We start from the raw sequence: 25,770 nt of genomic DNA on the forward strand, positions 1-25,770 counted from the left end.
ATATTTCCATATAGTGCCAAATAATGTCTATATACCGAGCCAACCTGTGGTCATCTCTTTGGCCGACTCCCAAGGAGGATCTCAAAAAGAATCTCAAAAATTTCAAGTTCCAAATTTTTGGAAATTTAGCGACGAACTCAGTTCATTAGGAATGGCTTCACCCAATTTTATTGCTGTCTATGGCGGGCCTTCTATGAGTGAGAGAATGATCTTCTGACCACCTAGTCCTCAAAGGTGTCATGGCGAGTACCTGCCTCCTCATGGCTCCATCATCCCATACTGTAGATAGGACTCCAGAATCCAGCATTTGGGATTGGAGATCTGGCCAATTTATGGTCCAGATTTTCTGGTTTGTATTCCACCATGTGTAATCTAAAGTAGGATCTTTCCATTCAAGAACAGAAAGCAGAGATCTTGCCTACAAATCTGGTGGTTTTCAATTGCCCCTCCTCTTGACCTCAGGTTTATGACCCCATTGGTTACCTCTGATGTTCTCGGTGTTCTCCAGACTATTGACCACATTCAACCACTCGGACTGCAGCCTCTTTAATAGGGTGTAGGCGAAAACTGGATCCGACACCGGAGAACCATCGATACGATGCAAAGCCCTCACCTTATTGTAGAACCTGCAAGACAACGGGGCGGATTTATAGTCAAAAACTACACCAGATTTATCACAGTGACTGGATCGTGGTGCAGCTTTACACAGTCTAGTCTGAGTTTAGCTGGTTCACCTTGTACCAAAATTGTAGGTTCTTGACCTCTTTTCTGATTCCCTTTGATGACCGTCAGTCTGTGCAACTTTATTCCCCTTCCCTCTGGTGCACTGGAGCGAGAAGATTTACGATGCACAGCCTTCCACTGTCAGAAAGGAGAACATTAACCCTTTCGTGGCAAAAATATTAGTTGGCCAGCAGCGTATATAGGGGGAATGATGTGGGGGGATGGGAATAATGGGAAGCTTGTGTGTACATGATGTGAACAAGTCCTCACGGTGGTCTGGGCCCAGATAGAGAATGTACAGCAGGGACGTGGCTGGTGGCTGTGAGGGGGAGGTGCATGGGAGGCCAGAGCTGAGCCCTGTATAGAGTATTACTTAATATGGAGGAAATATAATATTTACATCATCTGGAATGGGTTAAATGATCGCCCCTCTGACTTCAGATATCAGGAATCTGAGGCTGCGGTGACTCATTCAGCCACGTATGTGATTTACATGGGGGGGGATTATTCACCCGATAGAGGGGAGGAAATGTAAGACAATTGTTAGGGAACACAGCGAGCCCCCGGGTAAGGTCCCAGGTGCTGGGATCCTGCTCGATTTTGGGAAGAATACGGAGAAATATTCAGAAAATGCACCCTAGAGGCGAACGATGAAATTACAGGAGCATTCTGTGGAAGGCGACGAGATAACAAATAGAATGTGCTGTGTAATACAGAATGTGCAAAATGGACAAAAACTTTATACAATCCTGTTATTCTGCGAGTACGGAGTTTATGTTGTGTCACAAATACGGAAACAAAATAAAATGTTTGTGTCGTAAAAATAAATTTTATTGCAAAATTCATAAAGTTATTTTGTTGCACAGAATGTTGCACAGAATGTTATTATCTGATACAATGTTATTTGTAGGACACAATCCATTCTGTAATACAAAACATTGGGGAAGGTAAACTCATGAATTCTGGTGGAATTTTTACCTCAAACTACTTTTGATCAGTTCTTTATATGACAAGTAGGTGGGACTTAATAAAACCGGGGCGGAGCTTAGCACACAAAACCTTATATCAGAAATGCGCCAAATTTGTGCAGGAAGCTAAACTAACTAATAACTGGTGTAAAATTAGACAAATCAAACAGATCTTCAAAGAACATCTGGCGCGGTTTGCGACGGTCTAATCCGACTCTATTCTCCTAAGAAGTCACACAAAAAAATTCTGTACAACAAAATTACATTTTGTGACCCGAAAATTGTGCTTTTATGAACTTGATTGATTGTGTAAGCGCACACTAATGGATGGATATGTAGATCATCTGTTTTCCCTTAGACCAAACAGCGGCACAAGGCTCGTATTGTGCCGCTGGTGGGACGACAGGGAAACGATCCAAGGTCCCGGGTGCCTTCTTAAAGGGGTTGTCCCCAGAAAGACACTAGATAGATGTCTGATTGGTGGGGGTCTAGTGTGGAAGCAGAGATGCAGTGTAAAGTATGAAGGAAGGACTAAGCAACCTCACGGGGTAAATGTCAGACTACCAAAGAGCCCAACAGATAATGGAGCTAAGCCATAGTCATAGGAGGCCATAGCTGTGTCCCATTAGTGCACAGCTGTAGTGTAAAGTATGGTGGACACAGCAGTAGTCTGAGCCTCTGATGTGACATCGGCTAGATTTCAGACCACAGTATATCCAGGCCGCAGTCACTGATCATTGCGTTGTCCGGATGGCGTTCAGCTAGTCACCGGCTGGACATAACACGAGGGTGACTTTTTTTTTCATATTTGCCTGACACAATTTAGATTTCGGCAGCTGCGAAATTTTTTGGCTTGGCAGAAATCTGACTGCGGACACATTGGAGCCATCTGCTGTAAACTGATCCTGTGAAATAACACAAGATGGAGCCGATCATCACCCCGGAGTCAAGACACCGACCTGCGAGAAGCAAATATTTGTGTCTCTTCACCTCATCGCCGTCGCCTGTCAATCTTCTCCTAAGTGTGAATGTTCCATCTGCAGGACGAGGACTTGAATGCAGGAACTTTCTTTGGGTTATTCTAAGAAGCTCGGTCGGGACTACCTTACCCCGTGTTCACACTGAGGGATTTGAAGCAATTGTTTTCTGCTTGACAAAACCAGATGTAAATTTGGAGAATTCGGAATTTCTATGGGCAAATTTTGACAAATTTTGGCAAAGGTGGACTTTCCGCCTCCCCGTCTTGGCTAGTTTTTTCTTCTAGCTGATTTTTTTTTTTTTTTTGGGGGGGGGGGGGGGGCAATGAGACGGATTTCAGGCGGATTCAGCCAAAAATTTAGCATCAAATACCTTTGTGTGAACCCCCAGGGCTGTTTTAATACACTAGGGGCCCTTGTTCAAACTCTTTGTTAGTGGCCCCCCCACCAATATTTAATTTCCCCTGCCCAACTCCACATAAGAGTCCCTGTCCCCTCAACCACCGAAAAACACCCAACGTAACCTCACCCATACCTCCCAACTGTTCAAGAACTCAAAGAGGGACAAAGTGTGCGGCGCGCGTAGAGCGCTGCAACAAATTTAGCCCCACCCATCTTTATGTTGACTCCGCCTATTCTCATTCATTTTTCATGTGCCCCCACACAGTATAATCCTACAGTCACCCGTAAATTATATCTCCCCACCCCATCTCTGCCCCCAGATTCATGTCCCCCCATCTCTGCCCCCAGATTCATCTCCCTCCATCTCTGCCCCCAGATTCATGTCCCCTCCATCTCTGCCCCCAGATTCATGTCCCCTCCATCTCTGCCCCCAGATTCATGTCCTTCCATCTCTGCCCCAGATTCATGTCCCCTCCATCTCTGCCCCCAGATTCATGTCCCCTCCATCTCTGCCCTCAGTTTCATGTCCCCCCATGTCTGCCCCCAGATTCATGTCCCCCCTCCATCTCTGCCCCCAGATTCATGTCCCCACATCTCTGCCTCCAGATTCACATCCCCCCATCTCTGCCCCCAGATTCACGTCCCTCCATCTCTGCCCCCAGATTCACGTCCCTCCATCTCTACCCCCAGATTCACGTCCCCCCATCTCTGCCCACAGATTCATGTCCCCCCATCTCTACCCCCAGATTCACGTCCCTCCATCTCTGCCCCCAGATTAACGTCCCTTCATCTCTGCCCCCAGATTCACGTCCCTCCATCTCTGCCCCCAGATTCACGTCCCCCATCTCTGCCCACAGATTCACGTCCCCCCATCTCTGCCCACAGATTCACGTCCCCCATCTCTGCCCCCATATTCATGTCCCCCCATCTCTGCCCCCAGATTCATCTCCCTCCATCTCTGCCCCCAGATTCATGTCCCCTCCATCTCTGCCCCCAGATTCACGTCCCCCATCTCTGCCCACAGATTCATGTCCCCCCATCTCTACCCCCAGATTCATGTCCCCTCCATCTCTGCCTCCAGATTCATGTCCCTCCATCTCTGCCCCCAGATTCATGTCCCCTCCATCTCTGCCCCCAGATTCATGTCCCCTCCATCTCTGCCCCCAGATTCATGTCCCCTCCATCTCTGCCCTCAGTTTCATGTCCCCCCATGTCTGGCCCCAGATTCATGTCCCCCCTCCATCTCTGCCCCCAGATTCATGTCCCCACATCTCTGCCTCCAGATTCACATCCCCCCATCTCTGCCCCCAGATTCACGTCCCTCCATCTCTACCCCCAGATTCACGTCCCTCCATCTCTGCCCCCAGATTCACGTCCCCCCATCTCTGCCCACAGATTCACGTCCCTCCATCTCTGCCCCCAGATTCACGTCCCCCCATCTCTGCCCACAGATTCATGCCCCCTCCATTCCTGCCCCCAGATTCATGTCCCCCCATCTCTGCCTCCAGATTCATGTCCCACCATCTCTGCCCCCAGATTCATGTCCCCACATCTCTGCCCCCAGATTCATGTCTCCTCCATCTCTGCCCCCAGATTCATGTCCCCCCATCTCTGCCCCCAGATTCATGTCCCTCCATCTTTGCCCCCAGATTCATGTCCCCCCCATCTCTGCCCCCAGATTCATGTCCCTCCATCTTTGCCCCCAGATTCATGTCCCCCCATCTCTGCCCCCAGATTCATGTCCCTCCATCTCTGCCCCCAGATTCATGTCCCCTCCATCTCTGCCCCCAGATTCATGTCCCCCCATCTCTGCCCCCAGATTCATGTCCCTCCATCTCTGCCCCCAGATTCATGTCCCCCATCTCTGCCCCCAGATTCATGTCTCCTCCATCTCTGCCCCCAGATTCATGCCATCCCGCCCCCCCTTCATCTGCCCCCAGTTTCATGGACCCACCTCAATGTTTAACACAAAAAAACACTTATACTCACCTTTTCCTCGCTCCCCCGCCGCTCTCTCCCGGACGCAGATCTGAGTTGAAATCGGGACATACCTCCCGCCAACCGGGACCACGGGACAGGACACCGAAATTGTGAATGTCCCTCGGAAATCAGGGCGTTTGGGAGGTATGCCCTCACCTGCTGCCCAAAACAGCACCCAAAATCGGGACTTTCCTGCTACCATAGGGTGTGGATACCCCTTTGCCCCTATGGTTATAGCGGCCCGGTGAACACCCCCTTACTGTGGACAGGTGATCAGGCAGGGGCACTACAGGTACGAGAAGATAATTCAGGCACAAGAAGGTCATTATGGTGGGGTGTCTGACCACAGAACGTTCCTGCATTCATGTTCGTATCCATTGGCAAGCGATCAAGACAAAAGACGTCACCACTAAGATGGTTAGAGAAAACCTTTAAAATTCTGCCAAATTTTTAATTATTTACATGTGCAAATTTTTTTTTTGACTTTTGATTGTCTACCATTGTAGATATGGTTATGTTCATGGGAAATCCCTTTAAGAATTAACTATTTAACTACCATTATCTCTTGTGTCCCATGGGATTGAGTCTGGCTTAAAGGGGTCCTCCACCCATGTGTATTTTTCAGCGCATTTTATGGTGGGGTTAAGAAATGACATCATATGATGTGACCACGGCCAAACCGGTTTTTCTCACTTTTCTGCCGACCATCTGATTGCTATGGATACATGACCTGACAACAACATCTACGGCTTTAGTATTCAGATTTTTGTAGAAAGAAACTTTATTGACACTAGACATGAACAAGCCAGTTGGATTTATTATTACCATTCAGGAATCATGAAAAGCTGAGTGGCGACCCGTATAGTGGCCATATTCATTTTGAATGTACACCAAGAGGTATGTGAGACAGCGATGTGAGGAGACAGACAAGCCCCCTGTGACTGCGAGCGGGACCCCCGGGGCACCGGCTGCTAAATGGAGCTCTTGTTGTAGGGTTCAGCTCCTGCCCCTTCCCCCGAACCTCTGCCAAAAAGGAATCAACTGCAAACACCATTTGTATCCCCGTCCGCATAAATTATAACCTGCCGGGAATATATTATTGTATGAATGTAGAGCTGTGTATCACACACAAGAGGCTTAGATACAGCACTACTAAATACGGCAGGCTTACCAGACTGTATCACACATAAGAGGATTAGATACACAGCTCAGTATACAGTATCACACAGGATAGGATTAGATACACAGCTCAGTATACAGTATCACACAGGATAGGATTAGATACACAGCTCAGTATACAGTATCACACAGGATAGGATTAGATACACAGCTCAGTATACAGTATCACACAGGATAGGATTAGATACACAGCTCAGCATACAGTATCACACAGGATAGGATTAGATACAGCTCAGTACACAGTATCACACAGGATAGGATTAGATACAGCTCAGTATACAGTATCACACAGGATAGGATTAGATACACAGCTCAGTATACAGTATCACACAGGATAGGATTAGATACAGCTCAGTATACAGTATCACACAGGATAGGATTAGATACACAGCTCAGCATACAGTATCACACAGGATAGGATTAGATACAGCTCAGTATACAGTATCACACAGGATAGGATTAGATACACAGCTCAGTATACAGTATCACACAGGATAGGATTAGATACACAGCTCAGTATACAGTATCACACAGGATAGGATTAGATACACAGCTCAGTATACAGTATCACATAGGATAGGATTAGATACACAGCTCAGTATACAGTATAACACAGGATAGGATTAGATACACAGCTCAGTATACAGTATCACACAGGATAGGATTAGATACACAGCTCAGCATACAGTATCACACAGGATAGGATTAGATACAGCTCAGTATACAGTATCACACAGGATAGGATTAGATACACAGCTCAGTATACAGTATCACACAGGATAGGATTAGATACACAGCTCAGTATACAGTATCACATAGGATAGGATTAGATACACAGCTCAGTATACAGTATAACACAGGATAGGATTAGATACAGCTCAGTATACAGTATCACACAGGATAGGATTAGATACACAGCTCAGCATACAGTATCACACAGGATAGGATTAGATACAGCTCAGTATACAGTATCACACAGGATAGGATTAGATACACAGCTCAGTATACAGTATCACACAGGATAGGATTAGATACACAGCTCAGTATACAGTATCACACAGGATAGGATTAGATACACAGCTCAGTATACAGTATCACATAGGATAGGATTAGATACACAGCTCAGTATACAGTATAACACAGGATAGGATTAGATACACAGCTCAGTATACAGTATCACACAGGATAGGATTAGATACACAGCTCAGTATACAGTATCACACAGGATAGGATTAGATACACAGCTCAGTATACAGTATCACACAGCATAGGATTAGATACACGGCTCAGTATACAGTATCACACAGGATAGGATTAGATACACAGCTCAGTATACAGTATCACACAGGATAGGATTAGATACACAGCTCAGTATACAGTATCACACAGGATAGGATTAGATACACAGCTCAGCATACAGTATCACACAGGATAGGATTAGATACACAGCTCAGTATACAGTATCACACAGGATAGGATTAGATACACAGCTCAGTATACAGTATCACACAGGATAGGATTAGATACACAGCTCAGTATACAGTATCACACAGGATAGGATTAGATACACAGCTCAGTATACAGTATCACACAGGATAGGATTAGATACACGGCTCAGTATACAGTATCACACAGGATAGGATTAGATACACGGCTCAGTATACAGTATCACACAGGATAGGATTAGATACACGGCTCAGTATACAGTATCACACAGGATAGGATTAGATACACGGCTCAGTATACAGTATCACACAGGATAGGATTAGATACACGGCTCAGTATACAGTATCACACAGGATAGGATTAGATACACAGCTCAGTATACAGTATCACACAGGATAGGATTAGATACACGGCTCAGTATACAGTATCACACAGGATAGGATTAGATACACGGCTCAGTATACAGTATCACACAGCATAGGATTAGATACACGGCTCAGTATACAGTATCACACAGGATAGGATTAGATACACAGCTCAGTATACAGTATCACACAGGATAGGATTAGATACACAGCTCAGTATACAGTATCACACAGGATAGGATTAGATACACGGCTCAGTATACAGTATCACACAGGATAGGATTAGATACACAGCTCAGTATACAGTATAACACAGGATAGGATTAGATACACAGCTCAGTATACAGTATCACACAGGATAGGATTAGATACACAGCTCAGTATACAGTATCACACAGGATAGGATTAGATACACAGCTCAGTATACAGTATCACACAGGATAGGATTAGATACACAGCTCAGTATACAGTATCACACAGGATAGGATTAGATACAGCTCAGTATACAGTATCACACAGGATAGGATTAGATACACGGCTCAGTATACAGTATCACACAGGATAGGATTAGATACACGGCTCAGTATACAGTATCACACAGGATAGGATTAGGTACACGGGTCAGTATACAGTATCACACATGATAGGATTAGATACACGGCTCAGTATACAGTATCACACAGGATAGGATTAGATACACGGCTCAGTATACAGTATCACACAGGATAGGATTAGATACACAGCTCAGTATACAGTATCACACAGGATAGGATTAGATACACGGCTCAGTATACAGTATCACACAGGATAGGATTAGATACACAGCTCAGTATACAGTATCACACAGGATAGGATTAGATACACGGCTCAGTATACAGTATCACACAGGATAGGATTAGATACACAGCTCAGTATACAGTATCACACAGGATAGGATTAGATACACAGCTCAGTATACAGTATCACACAGGATAGGATTAGATACAGCAGCTCAGTATACAGTATCACACAGGATAGGATTAGATACAGCAGCTCAGTATACAGTATCACACAGGATAGGATTAGATACACAGCTCAGTATACAGTATCACACAGGATAGGATTAGATACACGGCTCAGTATACAGTATCACACAGGATAGGATTAGATACACAGCTCAGTATACAGTATCACACAGGATAGGATTAGATACAGCAGCTCAGTATACAGTATCACACAGGATAGGATTAGATACACAGCTCAGTATACAGTATAACACAGGATAGGATTAGATACACAGCTCAGTATACAGTATCACACAGGATAGGATTAGATACACAGCTCAGTATACAGTATCACACAGGATAGTATTAGATACACAGCTCAGTATACAGTATCACACAGGATAGGATTAGATACACAGCTCAGTATACAGTATCACACAGGATAGGATTAGATACACAGCTCAGTATACAGTATCACACAGGATAGGATTAGATACACAGCTCAGTATACAGTATCACACAGGATAGGATTAGATACACAGCTCAGTATACAGTATCACATAGGATAGGATTAGATACACAGCTCAGTATACAGTATCACACAGGATAGGATTAGATACACAGCTTAGTATACAGTATCACTCAGGATAGGATTAGATACACAGCTCAGTATACAGTATCACACAGGAAAGGATTAGATACACGGCTCAGTATACAGTATCATACAGGATAGGATTAGATACACGGCTCAGTATACAGTATCACACAGGATAGGATTAGATACACGGCTCAGTATACAGTATCACACAGGATAGGATTAGATACACAGCTCAGTATACAGTATCACACAGGATAGGATTAGATACACAGCTCAGTATACAGTATCACACAGGATAGGATTAGATACAGCTCAGTATACAGTATCACACAGAATAGGATTAGATACACAGCTCAGTATACAGTATCTCACAGGATAGGATTAGATACACAGCTCAGTATACAGTATCACACAGGATAGGATTAGATACACAGCTCAGTATATAGTATCACACAGGATAGGATTAGATACACAGCTCAGTATACAGTATCACACAGGATAGGATTAGATACACAGCTCAGTATACAGTATCACACAGGATAGGATTAGATACACAGCTCAGTATAGAGTATCACACAGGATAGGATTAGATACACGGCTCAGTATACAGTATCACACAGGATAGGATTAGATACACAGCTCAGTATACAGTATCACACAGGATAGGATTAGATACACGGCTCAGTATACAGTATCACGCAGGATAGGATTAGATACACAGCTCAGTATACAGTATCACGCAGGATAGGATTAGATACACAGCTCAGTATACAATATCACGCAGGATAGGATTAGATACACAGGTCAGTATACAGTATCACACAGGATAGGATTAGATACAGCTCAGTATACAGTATCACACAGGATAGGATTAGATACACAGATCAGTATACAGTATCACACAGGATAGGATTAGATACACAGCTCAGTATACAGTATCAAACAGGATAGGATTAGATACACAGATCAGTATACAGTATCACACAGGATAGGATTAGATACACAGCTCAGTATACAGTATCAAACAGGATAGGATTAGATACACAGATCAGTATACAGTATCACACAGGATAGGATTAGATACACAGCTCAGTATACAGTATCAAACAGGATAGGATTAGATACATCTCAGTATACAGTATCACACAGGATAGGATTAGATACACAGCTCAGTATACAGTATCACACAGGATAGGATTAGATACACAGCTCAGTATACAATATCACACAGGATAGGATTAGATACAGCTCAGTATACAGTATCACACAGGATAGGATTAGATACACAGCTCAGTATACAGTATCACACAGGATAGGATTAGATACACAGCTCAGTATACAATATCACACAGGATAGGATTAGATACAGCTCAGTATACGGTATCACACAGGATAGGATTAGATACACAGCTCAGTATACAGTATCACACAGGATAGGATTAGATACACAGCTCAGTATACAATATCACACAGGATAGGATTAGATACAGCTCAGTATACAGTATCACACAGGATAGGATTAGATACACAGCTCATTATACAGTATCACACAGGATAGGATTAGATACACAGATCAGTATACAGTATCACGCAGGATAGGATTAGATACACAGGTCAGTATACAGTATCACACAGGATAGGATTAGATACACGGCTCAGTATACAGTATCATACATGATAGGATTAGATACACGGCTCAGTATACAGTATCACACAGGATAGGATTAGATACACAGCTCAGTATACAGTATCACACAGGATAGGATTAGATACACAGCTCAGTATACAGTATCACACAGGATAGGATTAGATACAGTAGCTCAGTATACAGTATCACACAGGATAGGATTAGATACACAGCTCAGTATACAGTATCACATAGGATAGGATTAGATACACAGCTCAGTATACAGTATCACACAGGATAGGATTAGATACACAGCTTAGTATACAGTATCACTCAGGATAGGATTAGATACACAGCTCAGTATACAGTATCACACAGGAAAGGATTAGATACACGGCTCAGTATACAGTATCATACAGGATAGGATTAGATACACGGCTCAGTATACAGTATCACACAGGATAGGATTAGATACACGGCTCAGTATACAGTATCACACAGGATAGGATTAGATACACAGCTCAGTATACAGTATCACACAGGATAGGATTAGATACACAGCTCAGTATACAGTATCACACAGGATAGGATTAGATACAGCTCAGTATACAGTATCACACAGAATAGGATTAGATACACAGCTCAGTATACAGTATCTCACAGGATAGGATTAGATACACAGCTCAGTATACAGTATCACACAGGATAGGATTAGATACACAGCTCAGTATATAGTATCACACAGGATAGGATTAGATACACAGCTCAGTATACAGTATCACACAGGATAGGATTAGATACACAGCTCAGTATACAGTATCACACAGGATAGGATTAGATACACAGCTCAGTATAGAGTATCACACAGGATAGGATTAGATACACGGCTCAGTATACAGTATCACACAGGATAGGATTAGATACACAGCTCAGTATACAGTATCACACAGGATAGGATTAGATACACGGCTCAGTATACAGTATCACGCAGGATAGGATTAGATACACAGCTCAGTATACAGTATCACGCAGGATAGGATTAGATACACAGCTCAGTATACAATATCACGCAGGATAGGATTAGATACACAGGTCAGTATACAGTATCACACAGGATAGGATTAGATACAGCTCAGTATACAGTATCACACAGGATAGGATTAGATACACAGATCAGTATACAGTATCACACAGGATAGGATTAGATACACAGCTCAGTATACAGTATCAAACAGGATAGGATTAGATACACAGATCAGTATACAGTATCACACAGGATAGGATTAGATACACAGCTCAGTATACAGTATCAAACAGGATAGGATTAGATACACAGATCAGTATACAGTATCACACAGGATAGGATTAGATACACAGCTCAGTATACAGTATCAAACAGGATAGGATTAGATACATCTCAGTATACAGTATCACACAGGATAGGATTAGATACACAGCTCAGTATACAGTATCACACAGGATAGGATTAGATACACAGCTCAGTATACAATATCACACAGGATAGGATTAGATACAGCTCAGTATACAGTATCACACAGGATAGGATTAGATACACAGCTCAGTATACAGTATCACACAGGATAGGATTAGATACACAGCTCAGTATACAATATCACACAGGATAGGATTAGATACAGCTCAGTATACGGTATCACACAGGATAGGATTAGATACACAGCTCAGTATACAGTATCACACAGGATAGGATTAGATACACAGCTCAGTATACAATATCACACAGGATAGGATTAGATACAGCTCAGTATACAGTATCACACAGGATAGGATTAGATACACAGCTCATTATACAGTATCACACAGGATAGGATTAGATACACAGATCAGTATACAGTATCACGCAGGATAGGATTAGATACACAGGTCAGTATACAGTATCACACAGGATAGGATTAGATACACGGCTCAGTATACAGTATCATACATGATAGGATTAGATACACGGCTCAGTATACAGTATCACACAGGATAGGATTAGATACACAGCTCAGTATACAGTATCACACAGGATAGGATTAGATACACAGCTCAGTATACAGTATCACACAGGATAGGATTAGATACAGTAGCTCAGTATACAGTATCACACAGGATAGGATTAGATACACAGCTCAGTATACAGTATAACACAGGATAGGATTAGATACACAGCTCAGTATACAGTATCACACAGGATAGGATTAGATACACAGCTCAGTATACAGTATCACACAGGATAGGATTAGATACACAGCTCAGTATACAGTATCACACAGGATAGGATTAGATACACAGCTCAGTATACAGTATCACACAGGATAGGATTAGATACACAGCTCAGTATACAGTATCACACAGGATAGGATTAGATACACAGCTCAGTATACAGTATAACACAGGATAGGATTAGATACACAGCTCAGTATACAGTATCACACAGGATAGGATTAGATACACAGCTCAGTATACAGTATCACACAGGATAGGATTAGATACACAGCTCAGTATACAGTATCACACAGGATAGGATTAGATACACAGCTCAGTATACAGTATCACACAGGATAGGATTAGATACAGCTCAGTATACAGTATCACATAGGATAGGATTAGATACACAGCTCAGTATACAGTATAACACAGGATAGGATTAGATACACAGCTCAGTATACAGTATCACACAGGATAGGATTAGATACACGGCTCAGTATACAGTATCACACAGGATAGGATTAGATACACGGCTCAGTATACAGTATCACACAGGATAGGATTAGATACACGGCTCAGTATACAGTATCACACAGGATAGGATTAGATACACGGCTCAGTATACAGTATCACACAGGATAGGATTAGATACAGCTCAGTATACAGTATCACACAGGATAGGATTAGATACACAGCTCAGTATACAGTATCACACAGGATAGGATTAGATACACAGCTCAGTATACAGTATCACACAGGATAGGATTAGATACAGCTCAGTATACAGTATCACACAGGATAGGATTAGATACACAGCTCAGTATACAGTATCACACAGGATAGGATTAGATACACAGCTCAGTATACAGTATCACACAGGATAGGATTAGATACACGGCTCAGTATACAGTATCACACATGATAGGATTAGATACACGGCTCAGTATACAGTATCATACATGATAGGATTAGATACACGGCTCAGTATACAGTATCACACAGGATAGGATTAGATACACAGCTCAGTATACAGTATCACACAGGATAGGATTAGATACACAGCTCAGTATACAGTATCACACAGGATAGGATTAGATACACGGCTCAGTATACAGTATCACACAGCATAGGATTAGATACACGGCTCAGTATACAGTATCACACAGGATAGGATTAGATACACAGCTCAGTATACAGTATCACACAGGATAGGATTAGATACACAGCTCAGTATACAGTATCACACAGGATAGGATTAGATACACGGCTCAGTATACAGTATCACACAGGATAGGATTAGATACACGGCTCAGTATACAGTATCACACAGGATAGGATTAGATACACGGCTCAGTATACAGTATCACACAGGATAGGATTAGATACACAGGTCAGTATACAGTATCACACAGGATAGGATTAGATACACGGCTCAGTATACAGTATCACACAGGATAGGATTAGATACACAGCTCAGCAGACAGTATCACACAGGATAGGATTAGATACACAGCTCAGCAGACAGTATCACACAGGATAGGATTAGATACACAGCTCAGTATACAGTATCACACAGGATAGGATTAGATACACAGCTCAGCAGACAGTATCACACAGGATAGGATTAGATACACAGCTCAGTATACAGTATCACACAGGATAGGATTAGATACACAGCTCATCAGACAGTATCACACAGGATAGGATTAGATACACAGCTCAGCAGACAGTATCACACAGGATAGGATTAGATACACAGCTCAGCAGACAGTATATATATATATATATATATATATATATATATATAGTTCATGTGATGATAGATCTGTGATATGTTGCAAAATTTCACTCTTCACTTTCAAAGTAAGAATCTCTCCCCCCCTCAACTGCAGAGACGTCTCATTCTAGATGATTTGTTCACTATTGTGCAAACTCAAGAGGTTGCCAAAAATTTGGTGTTAAGTATTAACCCATGGGTGTCTAGAAAGTCATGAAGTTTTTTATTCCCACGCACCTTCTTCAGGCTTCTCATGTCTTTCACTGCTACTACCCTACTCTCATTCTTACTACTACTACCCTACTGTCAGTCCTACTCTTACCCTACTCTTACTCCTACTGCTACTACCCTGCTGTCACTCCTCCTTCTACTACTACTACCTTATTGTCACTTCTACCACTACTACTACTACTACCCTACTGTAATTTCTATTACTACTACCCTACTCTCACTCCTATTACTACAACTCTACTCTCACTCCTCCTCCTCCTACTCTCACTCCTACTACTGCTCTCATTACTACTACTACTACTACTACTACTACTACTACTACTACTACTACTACTACGACTACTATTACTACCCTACTGTTAGTCCTACTCTTACTCCTACTACTACTACCCTGCTCTTACTCCTCCTTCTACTACTACTACCTTATTGTCACTTCTACTACTACTACTACTACTACTACTACTACTACTACTACTACTACCCTACTGTCATTTCTACTACTACTACCCTACTGTCATTTCTACTACTACTACCCTACTCTCACTCCTATTACTACAACTCTACTCTCACTCCTCCTCCTACTACTCTCATTCCTACTACTGCTCTCATTACTACTACTACTACTACCCTACTGTCATTCCTACTACTACTACTACTACTACCCTACTGTCATTCCTACTACTACTACTACTACTACCCTACTGTCATTTCTACTACTACTACTACTACTACCCTACTGTCATTCCTACTACTACTACTACTACTACTACTACCCTACTGTCATTCCTACTACTACTACTACTACTACCCTACTGTCATTTCTACTACTACTACTACTACTACTACTACTACTACTACTACTACTACCCTACTGTCATTTCTACTACTACTACTACTACTACTACTACTACCCTACTCTCACTCCTCCTTCTACTGCTACTACCTTGTTGTCACTTCTACTACTACCCTACTCTCACTCCTACTACTTCTACCCTACTCTCACTCCTACTACTTCTACCCTACTGTCATTACTACTACTACTACTACTACCCTACTGTCATTTCTACTACTACTACTACTACTACCCTACTTTCACTCCTATTACTACTACCCTACTCTCACTCCTATTACTACTACCCTACTGTTACTCCTTCTACTACTACTACTACTACTCCTCTCACTCCTACTACTACAACTCTACTCTCACTCCTCCTCCTACTACCCTACTCTCACTCTTCCTACTATTACCCTATTCTCACTCCTACTACTACCACCACCCTACTGTCACTTCTACCACTACTACCCTACTCTCACTCCTCCTTCTACTACTACTACCACCCTATTGTCACTTCTACTACTACTACTACCCTACTCTCACTTCTACTACTAATACCCTACTGTCAATCCTACTATTACCCTACTCTCACTCCTACTACTACTACCCTACTGTCAATCCTACTACTACCCTACTCTCACTCCTCCTATTACTACTACCCTACAGTCATTCCTACTACTAGTATCCTACTCTCATTCCTACTACTACTACTACCCTACTGTCAATTCTACTACTACTCTACTGTCACCCCTACTACTATCCTACTGTCATTCCTACTACTACCACCCTACTGTCACTCCTACTACTACTACTCTCACTCCTCCTCCTACTACTACTTTACTCTCACTCCTCCTCCTACTACTAATGCCCTACTCTCACTTCTTCTATTACCCTATTGTCTACTACTACTACTACTACTACTACTACTACTACCACCACCCTACTGTCACTTCTACTACTACTACCCTACTATCAATCCTACTACTACTACCCTAATCTCACTCCTACTACTACCCTACTGTCACTCCTACTATTATTACCCTACTGTCACTCCTACTACTACTACCCTACTGTCATTCCTACTGCTAGTATCCTACTTTCATTCCTACTACTACTACCCTACTGTCATTCCTACTGCTAGTATCCTACTTTCATTCCTACTACTACTACCCTTCTGTCACTCCTACTACTACCCTACTGTCACTCCTACTATTACTATCCTACTCTCACTCCTCCTACTACTCTACTGTCACTCCTACTAATACTACCCTACTTTCACTGCTATGCCTTCTACTACCCTACTGTCACTCCTACTACTACCGTACTATCACTCCTCCTACTACTCTAATCTCACTCCTACTACTACTACTCTACTCTTACTCCTACTACCCTACTCTCACTGCTACACCTACTACTACCCTACTATCACTCTTACTACTACTACTACTCTATTTTCACTCCTACTACTAACCTACTCTCATTTCTACTACTACTACCCTACTCTCACTCCTACAACTACCCTACTGTCACTCCTACTACTACTACTACCCTACTCTCACTCCTACTACTAGTATCCTACTCTCATTCCTATTACTCCTATCCTACTCTCACTCCTACTACTCCCTTACTGTCACTCCTACTACTACTACCCTAATCTCACTCCTACTACTACCCTACTGTCACTCCTACTACTATTTCTTCTGTCATTCCTACTACTACTCCCTCCGTTGCTTCTTCTACTAGTACCGTACTGTCACTCCGCCGTCATTACATTAGCTGTACATACTTCCCCTATACAGTATACATAGCTGGAAGCAGAATGCTCTGTACACTGTCCTGCAGCTCTGCTCTTATTCACAGTAGCCAACATCTGAATATTGTTTTGTGGGAAAGTGGGTGGAGTTTCCAAGAATATTCAATTTATAGGGAGGGAAGGCCATGTGATATGTGTGGTGCACTGATTTTTTAGGCCATGCCCACTATTCCTATGTCACGCCCCCTGTTTACAGGCAACGCCCCCCATTTATAGGTCATAAAATCTGAGCAAAATACTGCAGCATGCTGTGCCATTTTGTCTGGTAAAATGCCAAAGGTTCCCTAGGCTGCACCGCCTCAAATTTGAAATGGGACGAGGGCTCTCTCCTACACAGTTTAACGCCTCTTAGTCGTCACACAGTACAATACCCCTATAGTACTCCCACGTAGTATAATGCCCCTACACAGTATAATACCCCCTTAATACCCTCATACAGTATAATGCCCCCGTAATGCCCCCCACACAGTATAATACCCCCTTAATACCCTCATACAGTATAATGCCCCCGTAATGCCCCCCACACAGTATAATGCCTCCTTACTATTCCCTGTAGTCCTCTCATTATTCAGGGTGCAAACGTAACATGTGGCATGACCTGGAGTCGCACGTCACAAACAGGAGATGGGCCTATGGGGGATCGAGGATCGGGGAATTTAATAATGACTGTTCCTTACTGGAATAATCCAATAGGGACAGTCCTGGCAAATTCAGGGTATTTGGCAAGTATGTAAACCCCTGATTTCCTATTTTGTGGGCGGGGTTGTGTTCATGCCATGGTGTATAATCAACTATTGTCTATCCAACCATTGCAACTTTTTGTTTTCTCCAATATATTGACAACTTTTCCCCATTAAAGGGGCGTGGCTAGTAAGTTGTACAACTGCTACATGTATATCTCTCCTGTCATAGGCTGGACCTGTTGTCCAATATTCTCCAGTTTGAATCAGAAAATTTTTTGGAATTTTTTGGAAACTTTTCGATAGTAAGCTGCAATTTTAGCATTCTGTATCTCACATTGACCCTCACCTGTCTAGACCAACCATAGCTCATGGGTCCAGCCCACGAAAGGAGTACAATAAGTATTTGCGTACCTGCGCAGGTCGTTGAGCCGGAAGGTCTCTTCTTCCAGGTAGGTCCCCAGGTGCTCCATTAAGATCTTCTCAGTGTCCAGGGCTTGCTGGATGGTCAGCATGGAGCTGTACATGTCCCCAGAGATCACCTCTAGACATCCCAGATAGAAGAAGAATACAATCCACATACCTGGACACTTCCCAAGGGAGCAAATACACAAAAACCAAAAAAACCCCAAAATTTGCAGGGAGTGATGCTGTGAGTGGAGCGAAGTGTGTGAGACTGTGCAGGACTGAGCTGTGAGCGGCCAGACTGGCCCCGGGATATGTGGTTTTGGCAAGTTCTGCAGCCTTCAGCTGTCTAATAATTCTGGGAGAGCCCACACCGAGGAGAGGGGGGGGGAGACAAGTCATCTTATTACAGGCGGAAACTTCTCCAGTCATTCCCTGCTCACTCTTATTCACACAGAGACATTTTTTTTTTTTTATCTCCTTTATTGTTCTTTTATTTCCGCTAAAAGTATTTCATAAGATTGTGTAATAGCCGGTCATGAGAAGGCAATATAACTGATTGTGGAGGCAGCCAATACCTATCTATCTATCTATCTATCTATCTATCTATCTATCTATCTATCTATCTCCTATCTATCTATCTATCTATCTATCTATCTATCTCCTATCTATCTATCTATCTATCTATCTATCTATCTCCTATCTATCTATCTATCTATCTATCTATCTATCTATCTATCTCCTATCTATCTATCTATCTATCTATCTATCTATCTATCTCCTATCTATCTATCTATCTATCTATCTATCTATCTATCTCCTATCTATCTATCTATCTATCTATCTATCTCCTATCTATCTATCTATCTATCTATCTATCTATCTATCTATCTATCTATCTATCTTTCTATCTATCATCTATCTCCTATCTATCTATCTATCTATCTATCTATCTATCTCCTATCTATCTATCTATCTTCTATCTATCTATCTATCTATCTATCTATCTATCTATCTATCTCCTATCTATCTATCTATCTATCTATCTATCTATCTATCTCCTATCTATCTATCTCCTATCTATCTATCTATCTATCTATCTATCTATCTATCTATCTATCTATCTTTCTATCTATCATCTATCTCCTATCTATCTATCTATCTATCTATCTATCTATCTATCTATCTCCTATCTATCTATCTATCTCCTATCTATCTATCTATCTATCTATCTATCTATCTATCTATCTATCTATCATCTATCTATCTATCTATCTATCTATCTATCTATCTATCTCCTATCTATCTATCTATCTATCTATCTATCTATCTATCTATCTATCTATCTATCTCCTATCTATCTGTCTACCTATCTCCTATCTATCTATCTATCTATCTATCTATCTCCTATCTATCTATCTATCTATCTATCTATCTCCTATCTATCTATCTATCTATCTATCTATCTATCATCTATCTATCTATCTATCTATCTATCTATCTATCTATCTATCTATCTATCTATCCAGGGCCGCCATCAGGAATTTTGGGGCCCCATACAGCCTAAGTGTCTGCCCCCCCCCCCGCCATTTTAATACTACTTTATTTTGCGACATACCAATTCTGTATTACATTTCCCTTTATTTAGCAGCATTACAAGGCTTAATCAGATTCTATTTGCAGGTATAATCTGCTACGTGTGACAGCGCCTATAGAGAGCCAACACCATTTATAAGAGCCCTCCTAATAAATCCTCAGGGCTTATTCACATTGTGTTTTTGGCCTCCCTTGCCGGGATCCGTTGGTAACCAGTCAGAATCAGCTGTCAACTTATCCCTGCACGAAGAACTGGCCATTAAAAAAATGGGGGGGGGGGAGGTCTGCAGTTCTCTGTGCAGGGATAAGTGGGGAGCTGATTGTGACTGGTTACCAACGTATCCCGGCAAGGGAGGCCAAAAACGCAATGTGAACACTCTTTTAAAGTGAGAGTCCCACCCCCAAACAGGCTGCTATGCTAGTAGCATAGCAGCCCTTACATCATTATTAATACAAAGCACACATACCTTTGGAGGTCTTGTGTGCTTTGTAGTTCTCCAGCTAAAAACATATATATTATATATTATTGCCCCAGTTCCCTCTCCGCAGTGCCGCACACCCGATGCCCCAATAATCCCCCTCCCCCCCCCCCGTCCACCTTCTAACATCTTTCCATTGCCCCCTGTACCCATACCTCCCAACTTTTGAAGAACCGAAAGAGGGACAAAATGTGCGGCGCGCTGTGGCAAATTTAGCCCCACCCTTTTTTATGTTGACTCCACCCATTCTCATTAATTTTTCATGTGCCCTCACACAGTATAATCCTCCTAGTCACCCGTACATTATATGTCCCCCCTCCATCTCTCCCCCAGCTTCATATACACCCTTCATCTGCCCCCAGTTTCATGTCCCCTCCATCTCTGCCCCCCGTTTCATGTCCCCCCTCCATCTCTGCCCCCAGTTTCATGTTCCCCCTCCATCTCTGCCCCCAGTTTCATGTCCCTCCTCCATCTCTGCCCCCAGTTTCATGTCCCTCCTCCATCTCTGCCCCCAGATTCATGTCCCTCCATCTCTGTCCCCAGATTCATGTCCCTCCATCTCTGCCCCCAGATTCATGTCCCTTCCATCACTGCCCCCAGATTCATGTCCCCTCCATCTCTGCCCTCAGATTCATGTCCCCTCCATCTCTGCCCCCAGATTCATGTCCCCTCCATCTCTGCCCCCAGATTCATGTCCCCTCCATCTCTGCCCCCAGATTCATGTCCCCTCCATCTCTGCCCCCAGATTCATGTCCCCTCCATCTCTGCCCCCAGATTCATGTCCCCACATCTCTGCCCCCAGATTCATGTCCCTCCATCTCTGCCCCCAGATTCATGTCCCCACATCTCTGCCCCCAGATTCATGTCCCCTCCATCTCTGCCCCCAGATTCATGTCCCCACATCTCTGTCCCCATATTCATGTCCCTCCATCTCTGCCCCCAGATTCATGTCCCTCCATCTCTGCCCCCAGATTCATGTCCCTCCATCTCTGCCCCCAGATTCATGTCCCCCCCATCTCTGCCCCAGTGTCATGCTGTCCTCTCCATCTCTGCCCCCAGATTCATGTCCCCTCCATCTTTGCCCCCAGATTCATGTCTCCACATCTCTGCCCCCAGATTCATGTCCCTCCATCTCTGCCCCCAGATTCATGTCCCTCCATCTCTGCCCCCAGTGTCATGCTGTCCTCTCCATCTCTGCCCCCAGATTCATGTCCCCTCCATCTTTGCCCCCAGATTCATGTCCCTCTTCCATCTCTGCCCCCAGATTCATGTCCCCCCATCTCTGCCCCTAGATTCATGTCCCCTCCATCTCTGCCCCCAGATTCATGTCCCCCCATCTCTGCCCCTAGATTCATGTCCCCTCCATCTCTGCCCCCAGATTCATGTCCCCCCATCTCTGCCCCCAGATTCATGTCCCTCCATCACTGCCCCCAGATTCATGTCCCCTCCATCTCTGCCCCCAGATTCATGTCCCCTCCATCTCTGCCCTCAGATTTATGTCCCCACATCTCTGCCCTCAGTGTCATGCCGTCCTCTCCTTCCTCTGCCCCCGTTTCACGTTCCACCTCAGTGTACTGTGTACACATTAAACTTACCTTTTCCTCGTTCCCCCGCTGCTGTCTGCGCGCCTCTTCTCTCACTCACGCATAGTTGTAGACGCGATGTGACGTCATCACATTGCGTCTACACAGCCGGCGTGCAGCGGCGGCAGCAGTAGCCAGTGTGCAGCAGCGAAGCAAGGAGCTGACCTGTGTCAGCTCCTTGCTGTAGCAGCATATATGTCCAACTCAGATCTGCGTCCTCTGGACACAGATCTGAGTTGAAATCGGACACACGACTGCTGCAGGCGCCAGGGGGCCGGCACACGGTAGCGGTCCAAATCTATCTATCTATCTATCTATCTATCTATCTATCTATCTATCTATCTATCATCTATCTATCTATCTATCTATCTATCTCCTATCTATCTATCTATCTATCTATCTATCTATCTATCATCTATCTATCTATCTATCTATCTATTATCTATCTATCTCCTATCTATCTATCTATCTATCTATCTATCTATCTATCTATCTATCTCCTATCTATCTATCTATCATCTATCTATCTATCTATCTATCTATCTATCTCCTATCTATCTATCTATCTATCTATCTATCTATCTATCTATCTCCTATCTATCTATCTATCTATCTATCTATCTATCTATCATCTATCTATCTATCTATCTATCTATCTATTATCTATCTATCTATCTATCTATCTATCTATCTATCTCCTATCTATCTATCTATCTATCTATCTATCTATCTATCTCCTATCTATCTATCTATCTATCTATCTATCTATCTATCATCTATCTATCTATCTATCTATCTATCTATCTATCTATCTGTAACACTGCCCGGGCTAAAGAGTACAATCAGTATATTTATCAAGGAATGTTCTGAAGATTTTAAAAAGCTTCTACAGAATAATTTAGTTTTCCTGGCACGTGACGGACTATTGTCACTACAGATCGGGGGATATTAACACTTCTTAGGGAGAGTCTGCACCTTCACAGGCCTATGGAGACCTACAAGCCATTTCTGCTCCACTGGAAGCTATGGGAAAAAAAAATATGCAAATCTGTTCTCTAGAGATCGGCAAACAGAGGGGCTGTGCTCCTAATTACATCCTGGAGAACAGAGTTGCATTATATCCCAGACTGCTCAGCCCCTGACAGGTGAGATGGGGCTGCAATGTCCTCAGAACAGGAAGATAAATAAAGACCATTGACCTGAGGAGGTGACCTGTGACCCTGAGGTGGAAATGACCTGTTATTAAGGGCTATGGGAAGAATATGCAAATCTGTCTTCCATGATGTAATTAGGAAGTCCAGTGCCTCAGTATTGCAAACCAAAAGAAGGCGCTCACTGGAATGTGCAAGACTGTCTTCCCTGATGTAATTAGGAAGACAGAATCCCAGTGAAATAACCCAATAAAGGTTTGCTCCCTTTAACATCATGCTCAACCTTCCAAGAGGGCCTTTGTTTTGCAATGATGCTGGGATTATTATCAGGTATAGTCTCTCAACCAAGGACTGCCATTTCAATGTTATTGCATCTCATCAGCCCGGTGTAGAGAAGACTAACCTGGTAGAGGTGAGAGGCTTAGACAGGGTTAGGGGGGTATCGTCACTCCTTGGGGAGATATCACCATATAGGTGTGTGGAGACTTATTAAGCCTTTAGTACTCCACTTTGCAAGGGACTATGGCCTAATTACATCATGGAAGACAGATTTGCATATTCTTCCCATAGTCCCTTGCAAAGTGGAATGCTAAAGGCTTAATAAGTCTCCACACACCTATATGGTGATATCTCACCAAGGAGTGACGATACCCCCCTTACCCTGTTATTAGGGGATCAGAGAAGACCGAACAGAACATGTCTATAGAAAGAATGACAGTCAGAGAGAACAAGAGAGCCACCTAGTGGACACACTGTAATTCTATCTATCTATCTATCTATCTATCTATCTATCTATCTATCTATCTCCTATCTATCTATCTATCTCCTATCTATCATCCATCTATCTATCTATCTATCTATCTATCTATCTATCTATCTATCTATCTCCTATCTATCATCTATCTATCTATCTATCTATCTCCTATCTATCTATCTATCTATCTATCTATCTATCTATCTCCTATCTATCTATCTATCTATCTATCTATCTATCTATCTCCTATCTATCTATCTATCTATCTATCTATCTATCTATCTTCTATCTATCTATCTATCTATCTATCTATCTATCTATCTCCTATCTATCTATCTATCTATCTATCTATCTATCTATCTATCTCCTATCTATCTATCTATCTATCTATCTATCTATCTCCTATCTATCTATCTATCTATCTATCTATCTATCTATCATCTATCTATCTATCTATCTATCTATCTATCTATCTATCTATCTATCTATCTCCTATCTATCAGGCAGTAATTGATCTACCACTGTGGGGGTCAATATGTTGTTTGTGGGCCAATAAAGGGGGAATTATAGTTAGTCGGGGCCAGCAGTGCACTATACCATATGGGATATACCTGTAAAGGGAGAGTTACACTTTGTGGGGACCAATATAGGGGCCAATTATAATGTGTGGGGTTCAGTAAAGCCAGGGGGGACCTATTCAGAAGTTTGCTTGGGGCCCCATCTTTAGTATTTACACTCCAAAACCACAAATGAATTTTCTCTTTAACCTTTATTTAATATATTCAGTACCAGACCTTGTGACCGAGCCCTCCTTATAAGAAACTCACACAAATGCAGTTTTTCTCCAATTCCACCCCATTCTGGATTGTTTCCAGCTCCCCAGTCCATTGTACAGGCTAATAAATGGCGCATCATGAAGAACAATTTGTCCCTCAAACATGAATCCCTCGTACGGCCCTGTGAAAGGGACAATAAAATAGGGGTTTGGA

The 25,770-nt window shown here is 42.8% G+C and overlaps 1 protein-coding gene across 1 annotated transcript in view; it reads right to left on the minus strand.

Annotated features, from left to right (window-relative positions):
• Positions 1–19,409, minus strand: part of P4HA3 (prolyl 4-hydroxylase subunit alpha 3) — a 49,858-nt gene extending 30,449 nt beyond the window's left edge. The window contains exons 1-2 of the mRNA XM_075266287.1: positions 19,228–19,409; positions 484–626 (exon numbers count right to left, since the gene is read on the minus strand). Coding sequence (XP_075122388.1) covers positions 484–626; positions 19,228–19,394 — 310 coding nt within the window. The 5' untranslated portion in view covers positions 19,395–19,409. The remainder of the gene's footprint in view (positions 1–483; positions 627–19,227) is intronic.
• Positions 19,410–25,770: the final 6,361 nt, after the last annotated feature.

This window comes from Leptodactylus fuscus, chromosome 2 (assembly GCF_031893055.1).
Source record: "Leptodactylus fuscus isolate aLepFus1 chromosome 2, aLepFus1.hap2, whole genome shotgun sequence".
In the NCBI taxonomy this organism is placed as follows: domain Eukaryota; kingdom Metazoa; phylum Chordata; class Amphibia; order Anura; family Leptodactylidae; genus Leptodactylus; species Leptodactylus fuscus.